This window comes from Chlorocebus sabaeus, chromosome 8 (assembly GCF_047675955.1).
Source record: "Chlorocebus sabaeus isolate Y175 chromosome 8, mChlSab1.0.hap1, whole genome shotgun sequence".
Lineage (NCBI taxonomy): Eukaryota > Metazoa > Chordata > Mammalia > Primates > Cercopithecidae > Chlorocebus > Chlorocebus sabaeus.
In genome coordinates, this window is record NC_132911.1 from 72,869,328 (window position 1) to 72,882,349 (window position 13,022).

The window sequence follows — 13,022 nt, forward strand, 5'->3', positions numbered from 1 at the left end:
AAATTACAGGCTCAGGGCTAAGGCAGAGCTCTGCCTTTGAAAGTGCCCAATAAATTTTTGATGTTGGTGACAGTTTTGACTTTTTTAAGACTTCAAAATTGAGTGAGTGACAATAAGTTGTTAGAATTTCCCTCAAAAAAATAAATCTGGAGAAACATACTGGAATTCTAAAAATGGAAATTTAACATTTGAAAGAGACTTAGAAGTAACTTGATGAATGTTGTTATGAAAGAGGCTTTGTGAATTAAAAGCAGACTTTAGAGGAGAAAGATAGGTTAATTTTCTAACCCTTTGAAGCAAATGGCTCAAAATCTCTTAAAACCAAAACTGTTTAATGTGGTTCCCCTGATCTAATTGACATTTATCAGGATCTACTATTTATTTTACAGTGAAATATAATATCATAGTATTCTGAGTAGCTGGATTAAATAGTAGTATATCATATTCTAAAGTTCTTTGTAGAAATTTTGGAATCCAGGGAAGGCAAAACTCTCCCCACCACTTCAAACAGCCTGTTCGAGATCTTCACACGGATTTCCACGTACGTCTCTACACCTCTACCTACCTGTCTAAAATGCATTTTATTTATTTTTTATTTATTTATTTTTCAGCTTAACGAGATCTCAATTATCTTCATTGCAGTTCTAGAATCATATAATACTTTATTCCATAAAGCAAAATAAATATTCCTTGAAATGCATTTTAAACTTACCATATCCCAAACAAAATTCCACTTAATCCCTACCAAATTTCTCTGTTTTCCTTGTTTTGCTAAATACCAACAGGATTAGTTCTGCTGCTCGGGTCAGAAATATTTACATTTTTTTCCTGCTCTTTCACCCCCAAAGTCTAATTAAGCCAGTCCACTTCTGAGCACCTCCAGCACTGCACCTTTTGTTGGCCACACTCATCTTTCACTACGGTTGGTGTGACAGCCTCCTAAAGTGTCTCCTGGCTCCTATGCTTGCTCCTGTGGGCTATCATCAACACAGCAGGTTATAGCAAAAGTCCCATCAAGTCACTTCTATGTTTCGAAACTCTCCAGTGGCTTCCCACTGTCATCAGAAAACTGGATTATTCATCATCAAATACTGTAGCTACCGCTCTGATGGCATATTCTCCCACTCCTCCCCTCATTCAAGCCACTCCATATATTTTTCTTTGCTATTCCCACTTCCTGTAATGCTCTTTTCCAGAGGTCTAAGTCACTTAATCCCTCATTTCTTCAAGTTTAGGCTCACAGATCACCTTCAAGGAAGGCCTTCCCCAGACACACGCTATGAAGTTGTACACTGCCCCTCCCACAGACCCTCCTCCTTATATGCCTTCTGTGCTTTACATCTCCTTCCTTTAATTTTAACTAGATTTCTTATCGACATCTGATTCTGTATATTTTACTTGTTTGTTCATCGTCTCTAGTTGGCATAATGTAATCTCCATGAGAATGGAAGCTGGCCAGCTTTACCTATTACTCTCTCCTTAGCACCTGAAACTGCTTCGGCCACCATGGGCACTTTCCATACACACCCTTTACTCCATGCTTCTGCTGGATTATCACTCTTGCTGGATTATCGCAAAAGCTCCCCAAATACCCTCCTCGATTTCACCGATCCAAAGATGAATATTATGTTTTTAGTACTGCTTTTACCATATGAGGCATATAAATGAAAACTTTCAAAGCTTCCTGCTACACGAAGTTTAGTTCCTCTGGTTTGCAAGATTGCATCTGAATTTATCTTACCTATCTAGATGTTTGTTACTTGCAACGTATTCAATTTGTATTCAGTTCAAAAAAACATTTGGCAAATGTCTACTCTTTAGTTAGATATTGTTTTCTTCCAAAAAGTACTCAGGGAAGATTACAAATATTTTATATATGTATATGAGTGTGTGTGCTTCTCCATGATAATATATGGAAGGATGACTCCTCATGAACCTGAAATCTAAATGCCTTTTTCAGTCCAACAGGAAAAAGTTGTTAATTTGGTTATTTAAATCTTCTCTCATCTATCACATGGTTCAACTGAATTGACATTCAACATCAGGGAATTTTTTTAAGGGAATTATATCAACTTATTGGGTGTTTTGGGTTTTTAAAGTATAAAAAAAAAAAGCACAAGTCACCATCCATTCTCTCACTGTTTATATTATTTAAAACTCCCTCCTCATTATGGATTCGGCTGCTGTGTGTCTTTATTGATCCTTTTAGTCCAGTAATTGGCTGCTACTTGGTACTATTTTCAGTCTCCTTGCTTTTTCTTACAGAGTGAAACATCAGGATCAGTTGGATCTCATAACATCACCAAGCAAGCAAAATTATAACTACTGCTATTGCAACCAATCCTCTTAATGAACTCTGACCTCTAGTCTCTTGACTAGTCCATCTTCCTTAAGTCTATCTTGTAAGAGCCAGAAACTTTTCAGCAACATTTATTTAAAAAATATTTATTGATCATGCACATGTACTAGGTACTATCATAGGCTCTGTGATAGGTACAATAATCTCTGTGGATACAAACTTTCATTGCCTCATTCACTGTTAAGATTAAGTCAATGGAAGGTGATTAATGACACAAACTTTGGAACGGAATTTGCTAATATTTATAACAGCATTTCCTCTAGCAAGATCTCACTGGCCAGTATAAAATCCAATCTCAGTCAGTTATTTTAAATTCAATCACGTTTACTGTCTTTATCAGCCCCACTTGTATCCCACTTCAAATACTCTCTTCCTCACCTCTTCTTGACAACTATTTCTTCCCATGCTTCAAGTGGGGACAAGCAACTTTGTGCAAATGCAAAGTTCAGCATCTTGACTCATCCTGGTTTCTTTCAGATCTTATTTCCTGCCCCAGGATGGCCAATGGGAATCATTCAATACAAATGTATGTGCAACTCAAATGCTCAGGGATTTTAGTGCCCAAGGCCCACCCTTGACCAGAAACCTATGAATAAGTGCTTTGTCCTTTCATCCTTCAAGTGGACACACCTCATTAAGCTCCTCAAAAATTCTTGTGGGGTTGAGCAACAGCCACCTGTCCGGGGTTGGCTCAATGACTCATGCTGTGTTGCCTTTCCTCCTTTCATGTTTTACACTCACGTCCCTCACTCCTGCCTCCCGGGTCAAACAACCACTCACACATAAGCCTCTGCCTCACACCCTGCACAGGGTGAACCAGGCTAAGAGCTTACCTTAAATATATGCAGCATAATTATTACCACTTTTCAAGTGAATATAGTTATAAGTATACTATAGTATTCTATACAAAATCCCCAATATAGGGCTGGGCCACATTTTCTTTATCTCCAAGATGAAATAATCACTAAGAAGTACCTTAAGAAATCTCTTTTAGAGTTTACAATGTACCAAGCTCTATCTAAACTAGACTTTAATTACATAAAAATAGGAAAAACAAAATCTTTTCCTTTAAGACACTTGCAGTGTTTTGGCAAACACAGACATCTACGTAAATAATTAAATCACAGTTGAAGTAAGAGCTGTGGTAAAGATTTGCACAGGTGGTAAGACTTTTGGAAGAAAATCTTCAGAAAAGAGGAGAATCTAGAATGAAAACCTAGAAACAAGCCAGATAGTAAAATGCAGAGGGATGGTGCCGTGGGGAGGTGTAGATATAGTCTGCCAGAAGTAATAGTATAGTGACACAGAGGCTTAATAACAAAATTCCTGAAAAAGTAAAAGCAGTTTGGAGTTTATGGAGTATAAATTCCATGCTGGAGGATCGAAGAAGATGAATTTGCAGACACAGGTAGGGATTATGCAATATAGAGACTCAAATGACTTATGAAGGAGACATAACTCATCTTGTAGGTAATGAGAAGCCAATAAAAATGGTAGTTCTAAAATCCTTGTGAGTCAAGGATTATTTTGAGGAGCTGGCTAAAATTAGTGTCTCTCTCTCCAAAAAAGATCACATCCACCCACAACTCTTCATTCCATTCACTGTGAACTATTGTGATTATATACTCATGTTAAGACTGCTTGCTCACCAATCTAGCCATAATATTATCATGCTTTATTTTAAAGCAAGGTGTCTTAACATTATACTCATAAAATATTTAGAGCAACATGAGTATACCCATGTCTCAACATGAGTATAATGTTAACATGAATATAATGTTAAGACCTCTTGCTCTAAAATATTTAAAATATGAGAAAAATATGGCTGGATTTGTGTTTTGGACATTCTAGTAGCCATATGGAAAAGGGGTTTCTAAGTATGGCTGTCTGTAAGGAAACTACACAATAATCCAGACAAATCAAGATAAGAAGTCACACTATGGCAGTACTATAAAGAAGTGATGGATTCGAGACATTTCTTTAAGAAGTAGATTCAGCAAGACAGATTGGTTAGCCATGTGCAATGAGAGGCAGAGTGATTCGGAAGATGAGTTTGCTTTTGGACATGTTGCCTTTGAGGAGCTTATCTTGCATACAAGTAATATGTCCTATAAGAATTTGGGTACGCCAATCTTGAGCTGATGGTTTAAGATAAAGATTTAAAATTTCTCAACCTATATGAACTTAATAAAGCTATCAAAGTGGATGAGATGATTCAGGGAGATGATTAGAATTGGAAAAGGAGGGCCTTGGATAGGGCTGAGGGAAAATATAGTATTTATGGGTTTACAAAGAGAGAAAGCCTTTAAAAGAGACTGAGAAATGGTAGTCAGATATGCAGGAGAGACAAGGGCCACAGAAGAAAAGCAGTGACTGCCTTAAGAACAAATAGATATTAATACATCTATTTGACCACAAGGTCAAATAAAGACAAGGGCTGCACATTTCCCATTGTGCAAGGCAATTAGGAGGTCAGGCAGTCGGCATAAGCTGTTTTCTCGTGGTAGAGGCACAAACCAAATTAAAATAGGTTGAGGGGTGAATAAAAACTGTGCATGTAAAGGCATTGAATGAAAAATATGGGAATTTGGCTCAAAGAGGATTGAGAATGAAAAGGAAACAGCTAGTTATTTTACATAATTAAAGGAGGTATTCTATTTTTGTGGGTTTTTTTTTTTTTTAAGACTAAAAGAGAAGTGAGCTTGTTCGTATGCTGTGGGAAATGATAGTGGAAAAAAACAGAAAAAATACTGGTGGTGGGGTGACAGTGGATAAAATAGGTTGATGAGACATTGAGATCCTAATCTTTCCAGCATAATGGATAACCTCAGCCTTACACAGGAGATAGGGCCTCTTGTGCTCTGTGCATTGGAAAGGTGGTGAATACAGATCAGGGTGAAGATAATTCTGGAGGTGGTGTGTGAGGGCAAGATGAGGTCTGTACTCCTGATTACATCATTGTTCTGGGTGACACAGAGGAGAACTGATGGCGAGATTTTTGAAAATACTTTCAAAGGAATGGAAAAAAGAAAGACAACCAAGAAGTTCAAGTTTAAAGTTAGAGATCATTGATTTATAGTCACCAATCCTTGAATGATGATTTTCTCGAGTATTGTTCAGTAGCACTTGTGCGGGAAAAATGGTAGGTGAATATAGGCTTGAAGTCTGCCTTTGCAGGAGTGACAGAGGACAGGGGTGCAGAGAAGCTGAGACAATGAGTCCCAACTGAGCAGGGAAGGCAAGGAAGCAGGAGGGGACACTCCCTGATACTCAGGGGAAAGAAGAGAGAAATGGAGGTTTGTTAATATTTGGTTGGATGGAAAGTATTAAGGAGAGTGACACTATGAAAGAGCCTGAAGGAGGTGAGTTTGTTTTCGGAGACCAGAACACAGGACTTACAGATTTCTGCCGTGAAGCAATTCCAAGTCTATCCTTGGGTTAAGGAAGGTGAAGTGGAAGGGAAGATCGCCAAATGTGAGGAGGTCAAGGGACTTTAACATTAGCAGGTAGATACACATGAATATCAAAATCACTCAGGATAATAATAACACTTGAGTTGAAGAAGAAAATTCCAAGCCTGACCCAAGTTGTTGCAGACAGAGAGAAGAAAGTTATGCGTAATCCTGTGCTATCTCAGGTTGGTGGGTCAGGCAGCCTCCCCGGGAGAGGAGGTACTGGATGAGTCTTAGAGAAAAGGGATGTGATATTCTTAGGAGAGACTTTCCAATATGAAAACAACGAGCAGCCAACATTCTGTTTAGGGGCTGAAAATATAAGGGAGTTTGTTTAATATGGAAAAGGAGTTTTAGAAAAAAAAGCAAAAAGCTTTGGGAGTATGAGTAAAACTCTTATGGTAAAAAAACAAAAAACAATTTAACTTTTATTTAGACTGTATTTCCCGGACTTGCCCACACACCCCTTGTTTGCACAGTACCCATTAACCTCTTACAGAAGTGGTGCTGTGTGGATTACAGCTTGGGAAACATTGGCAGAGCACTCGAGGATGGCAGAGCTGTGAAACATTCCGCAATGGAATTGGTGCCAAGTCATGGTAAACTCAGCTCTTAAGGTATCTGGAGGGCACTGTGTGGACAAGGACGAGCCAGCTGCAAGGCCACCCAATTTGTTGAGTTTTTGTCCATAGCCATTGGTCTCTTCCACTAAGATATATTAAAGCCTATCAGGGACAGTTATAATTTCTTTGCATCTCTATGACATTTGGCTTATGCTTGAGCATATTAATAAGTGCTAAATAAATATTTTGTTTTATTGATGAATACAACAAACAAACAAAAATTACAGCACTGTTTTTCGATCTTGCTTCCTTCTGTCTTTGTTGGAGATTTATTTTCTTTTTAGGATTAAAAAAAATTTACCTTTTTTTAGAGACAGGGGCGCTCACTCTGTCACCCCAGTTGGAGTGCAGTGGCGTGATCATGGCTCACTGCAGACTTGAACTCCTGGCCTTAACTGATCTGCCTGCTTTAGCCTCCCAAAGTGCTGAAATTACAGGAGTGAGCCACCACACCTGGCCCGGGGTTTTAACTTAATGTTAAATATCCCAGTGTGTTGGAGTTCATTGTGAATTTTCAATAATAATTTTTACTCCTACCTTTTAATATTTAATGCATCTCTGTACCTTCTCTCTTTGATATGATTTTGATAGAATGGTCCTGGACAAAGAGAGCCTACAACAGAATATTTAATATTGCTGAATACTGAAATTGATTATCCAAAGGGAATATAATAAAAAGTAGAGAATATTTGAAAAATATGTGGCTAATTTATTTATTTAAAAGTGGCCTTTTTCCAAAGAAAAATTTTAAAAATTTAATTAAAAGTACAAAACCATACAAAGTTTAGCAAAAAATGTTACAACTTTCAGGAAATTCCCCTTGAGAATTGTTTAATTTTCTTATACAATACAGTAAGTGTGATTTCATATACAGAAGGTAATAAGTATAAATGTGTAATAGAGCGATGTGCAGAATTTAATATTATAAAAATTATGGTGCATATATAATTTACATTGTAATTACACAGAAGATCAAGAGATATGCATATATGATTGAATTTGTAAAAGTCAAAAAGCAAATTATATGAGATTCTGCTGTGGTATATAAAAGCAAAGGTATAAAATGGCTGAGAATTATAACATTTATAAAAATTACAACTTACATAACATTATAACATTTGAAGCAATCCAGTATATTTATAAATTATGCCTGTATTTATTGTTCTCTCCTGAGGAAGGCTCAGTGTCTATGAGAAGCCTGGGCAGTCACACCTTAGGAATCTTTACCTCCACTGCTGATACATATCTCGACCCACAGGCCTTAAAGCTTAGGTTGGTTGATTTGGAAGACTGTGTTTGATAAACCTCTGTGGAATCAAGAAAACCCTTTTATGACTCCCAGACCCTGATGCTAGGCGAGCACACTGTGTGGCCTCTTGTTTTCCTTCCACTCAATTCCCATTTGGGGTTTAAGTGAAAATATGTGCTTCTAAACTTTTCTACGATCAGGCTGAGAAGAAAAGCAGATTCTACCTAGATAAATCCTGGCATGTATATAACAGGAAATATAGAAGACTTCTCCTTAATGGTTAGAACAGCAAGAATCTTATATTAAAATGGCTTTAGTGAACTTATATTTCTATTTTGAACATGCATATCTGAGTTTAGAGTCTTGAAGTTCACAGCCATGTTCCCCATGGTGCATAGTTCACACTTCACAATTTAACATTATGAGATGTTTCAATGACCATTTTTAATTATTTAGGCTTCAAGGAGACAATCTGGAAGAAAGGACTGAAGAGTCACTACCAATGCTTCATTCTCCAGATGAAAAAATCCCAGATTCATTCGGTAAGTTTTAAGTTCAACAATATTTATTGCAGTTCTAGTGGCACTTAAACATTAAAGAAATAAAGGAAAAAAGTAAACCAGGCATCTTCCTTTGTGTGAATTCACTGTAGCTGCAGGTCACGTATCTACCACTGGCACACTCCTTGGGGCTGTTTGTGTCAGGATAAGAGCAAAGGATAGAAGGAATTGAGAAATGTGGATTCTGAGGAGTAATCTCTTTATGCCCCTGTTCTGTTTAAGGTCCAAACAGATCAACTGTAAGTTGGCTACTCCCTAAATTATGTCACTAATTCAAACTTTAGAAATCCACATTGTCAGCTGGATTTCTAGAAAATGAAACTGTTTCTCTGCCCCTTGTCACTTGCTATACCCGCTGCTCCCATTCTCACGTCATTGATCTAGTCATTCTTCTTGGGCAGAAATGTCAATATCATACTTGACAATATCATACTCCCTCTCTCCCAGCCCTGTTTTAAATTGGTCTCCATTTATGTCAATGTCACTTCAGAATTTCCTCCCAGAGTCAGCCTCCTTTGTATTTGCCCTAATATTGCCTGGTCTATGTCTTTTCCCTCTTTCACCATCAAGTATAACTCCCTTCTTGGCCCTCCTTGGACCATCTCACCCCTCTTTGGTTCATTGTTTTTCTGAAAATAAAGCTGCTTATTTCATTTCCATTTTCTATAATACAAAATGGAAATTCCTTAACTTAGCAAACAAACTTAATATCAGAGCAATTCAAAATGTTTGTTGTATATGTAAATAAGTACAGGTAATGTCACTCCAGTGCCATCTAAGGTACATCACATCTTCATCAGTCAGCATAATAGCAAAACACAGTCCATACATTTAACCTGGTTAGTTAGAAGATAAACTATAGGAAAGTATTTTTCTTACACCTGGATTGAGAAGGACATCTTCAACAGTACAAAAACATCTCCAGCCATAAAAGAAATAATTGGAACATTCAACTGTAGAAAATTAAAAACTCATGTTTATCAAAAGATGCCCAAAGACGCTCAAGATTAAGATGGTGACAGGAGGCAGGACCAGATTGCAGCTCCCACTAGGACAGACAGAGCAGTATGTGGAGACTCACATCATGAACTTTTGCTCCAAGAAGTACTGCAGGAACATACCAAGAAAGCCGAGAGAATCCACAGACTATTTGAAGGAAATGGACCACCACTGCAGGCTCCCTGAGATGCAAAAGTTTGTGAGTCTTCTTGCTTTCTAGACGAGGAGACTCATGGTCTGGGGCAAGTTCTCAGCCCTGATCACTTGTTGCCTGGAAATAAACTCACTGCTGTTGAGGCAGCACAGTGGGTGTGAGACCAGCCTTTAGGACTATGCGCTGCCTTGGAGCTGGGTGAAGCCTGTGACTGCCGGCCTTCCCCTACTTCCTCGGCAACCTGTATGACTCAGCAGAGGCAGCCATAATCTTCCTGGGAATATAACCCCATTGGACTGAGAACCACACCCCATCCCCCACAGCAGAAACAACAAGTCCCACACAAGAAGAGGCTGAACTCAGACACACCCATCTCTGCTCCCACCTGGTGGTCTTTCTTTACCTGCTGTGGTAGCCAAAGACAAAGGGCATAAAATCTCTTGGGAACTCTATGGCCCTGCTCACCACCTGAGAGACCTGAATACTTAACCAGGTGTTCCTAGGGCAGGTTTGCATCCTCTTCATAGAGCCAATGCATTCTTGAAAGCACTACTTCTTGGCTGGAGGCCAACCAACACAAAACCATCACACTAAACAAAAACATAACCAAAGTCCCTTACAGAGTCCACTTCACTCCCCTGCTACCACCTCCAGGGCAGGTGCTAGTATCCACCGCTGCAAGACCTGAAGACTGATCACATCACAGTACTCTTTGCAGACCCTCCCCAGTACCAGCCCAGAATCCGGTAGCTCCACTGGATGACTAGACCCAGAAGAGCAAAAACAATGAGGTTTCTCAAGAAACCTCATTCCTAGGGGAAGGGGGAGAACACAACATCAAGGGAACACACTAAGGGACAAAAGAATCTGAACAGCAGTTCTTGAATCCTACATCTTCCTTCTAACATAGTCTGCGCAAATTAGAAGGAACCAGCAAAACAATTCTGGTAATATGAAAAAGCGAGGTTAACACCCCCAAAAGATCATACAAGCTCACCAGCAATGGATCCAAATCAAGAGGAAATCTGAATTGCCAGAAAAAGAATTCAGAAGGTTGAATATTAAGCTAATCAAGCAGGCATCACAGAAAGGTGAGTCCAACTTATATAAATCAAAAACATAATTCAGGATATGAAAAGAAAACTCTCCAGTAAAATAGGTAGCATAAATAAAAAATAATCAGAACTTCTGTCAGTCAAAGACACACTTAGAGAAACGCAAAATACACTGGAAGGTATCAGCGATCAAGTTAAAAAGCAGAAGAAAGAACTCCAGAGCTCAAAGACAAGGTTTTTCAATTTATCCAATCCATCAAAGGCAAAGAAAAAAGAATTTTAAAAACATGAACAAAGCCTCTAATGAACAAAGCCTCCAAGAAGTGTGGGACTGTGTTGTATGTCCAAACCTAAGATTAGTTGATGTTCCTGAGGAAGAAGAGAAATCTAAAAGTTTGGAAAACATATTTGAGGGAATAATCAAGGAAAACTTCCCTAGCCTTGGTAGAGATCTAGAACTCTGAATACAAGAAGCTCAAAGAACACCTGGGAAATTCGTTGCAAAAAGATCATTGCCTGCGCACATAGTCATCAGGTTATCTAAAGTCAAGACGAAGCAAAAAATCTTAAGAGCTTTGAGGTAAAAGCATCAGGTAACCTATAAAGGAACACCTATCAGATTAACAGCAGATTTCTCAGCAGAAACCCAAACCAGAAGGGATTGGGGATCCATTTTTAGCCTCCTTAAACAAAACAATTATTACCTACGAATGTTATATTCAGAAAAACTAAACTTCATAAATGGAGGAAAGATACAGTCTTTTCCAGACAAATAAATGCTGAAAGAATTTGCCACTCCCAAGTCAGCACTACAAGAACTTCTAGAAGGAACTCTAAACCCTGAAACAAATCATTGAAACGCACCAAAGTAGAACCTCCTTAAAGCATAAATCTCACAGGACCCATATAACAATAACACAATGAAAAAAATCTTGGGTATTCAGGCAACAAATAGCACAAAGAATAGAATACTACCTCACATCTCTATACTAACATTGAATGTAAATGGCCTAAAGGCTCCACTTAAAATACACAGAATGGCAAAATGGATAAGAATTCACCAACCAAGTTTCTGCTGTCTTCAGGAGACTCACCTAACACATAAGGACTCATATCAACTTAGAATAAAGGGGTAGAAAAAGGTATTCCATGCAAATGGACACCAAAAGCAAGTAGGAGTAGGTATTTTTATATCAGATGAAACAAACTTTAAAGCAACAGCAGTTAAAAATAAACAAAATGGAACATTATATAATGATAAAAGGACTAGTTCAACAGGAAAATGTCAGAATCCTAAATATATATGTGTCTAACACTGGAGCTTCCAAATTTATAAAACAATTACCACTAGATCTAAGAAATGAGATAGATGGCAACACAATAATAGTGGGGGACTTGAATACTCCACTGACAGCACTAGACAGGTCATCAAGACAGAAAGTCAACAAAGAAACAATGGACCTAAACTTGACAGATATTTACCAAATAGTCTACCCAACAACTACAGAATATACATTCTATTCATCAGCACATGAAATATTCCCCAAAATAAACCATATGATAGGCCACATAACAAGTCTTAGTAAATTTAAGAAAATCAAAATTATATCAAGTACTCTCTGAGACCACACTGGAATAAAATTGGATATCAACTCCAAAAGGAAGCCACAAAACCATGCAAATACATGGAAATTAAATAACCTGCTCCTCAATGATCATGGGGTCAACAAGGAAATCAAGATGGAAATTAAAAAGTTCTTTGAACTGAACAAAAACAGTAACACAACCTATCAAAACCTCTGGGATACAGTAAAAGTAGTGCTAAGAGGAAAGTTCATAGCATTAAATGCCTACATCAAAAAGTCTGAAAGAGCACAAACAGATAACCTAAGGTCATACCTCCTGGAACTGGAGGAACAAGAACTATCCAAACCCAGAAGAAGAAAAGAAATAACAAAGATCAGAGGAGAACTAAAAGACACGGAAACAAAAATATTACAAAAGATAGATGAAACAAAAAACTGATTTCTGAAAAGATAAATATAGTAAGATTAACCAAGAAAAGAAGAGAGAAGATGCAAACAAGCTAAATTAGAAATGAAACAGGAGATATTACTACTGATACCACAGAAACACATAGACTATTAAAGGCTACTATGAACATCTTTACACACACAAACTAGAAGACCTAGAGGAGATGGATAAATTCCTGGAAATACACAACCCTTCTAGATTAAACCAGGATGGTATAGAATCTCTAAATAGACCAATAACAAGCAGTGAGATTGAAATAGTAATAAAAAATTGCCAACAAAAATAAGTTAAGGATCAGATGAATTCACAGCTGAATTCTATCAGACAATTCAAAGAAGAATTAGCACTATTTCAAAAGATAGAGAAAGAGGTAATCCTTTCTAAATCATTTTTTGAAGCCAATATTACCCTAATGCCAAAACCAGGGAAGGACATAACACAGAAAGAAAACTACAGACCAGTATCCTTGAACATACATGCAAACATCCTCATAAAATACTAGTAAACCAAATCCAACAGAATATCAAAAAGATAATC

The 13,022-nt window shown here is 37.7% G+C and overlaps 1 protein-coding gene across 3 annotated transcripts in view; it reads left to right on the forward strand.

Moving 5' to 3' along the window:
* The window catches only part of C8H8orf34 (chromosome 8 C8orf34 homolog), a 480,957-nt gene that overhangs the window by 362,520 nt on the left and 105,415 nt on the right, over positions 1-13,022 (forward strand). For all 3 annotated transcript variants that reach the window (XM_008000806.3, XM_008000808.3, XM_038000419.2), the window contains exon 9: positions 8,140-8,225. In XM_008000806.3, coding sequence (XP_007998997.2) covers positions 8,140-8,225 — 86 coding nt within the window. The remainder of the gene's footprint in view (positions 1-8,139; positions 8,226-13,022) is intronic.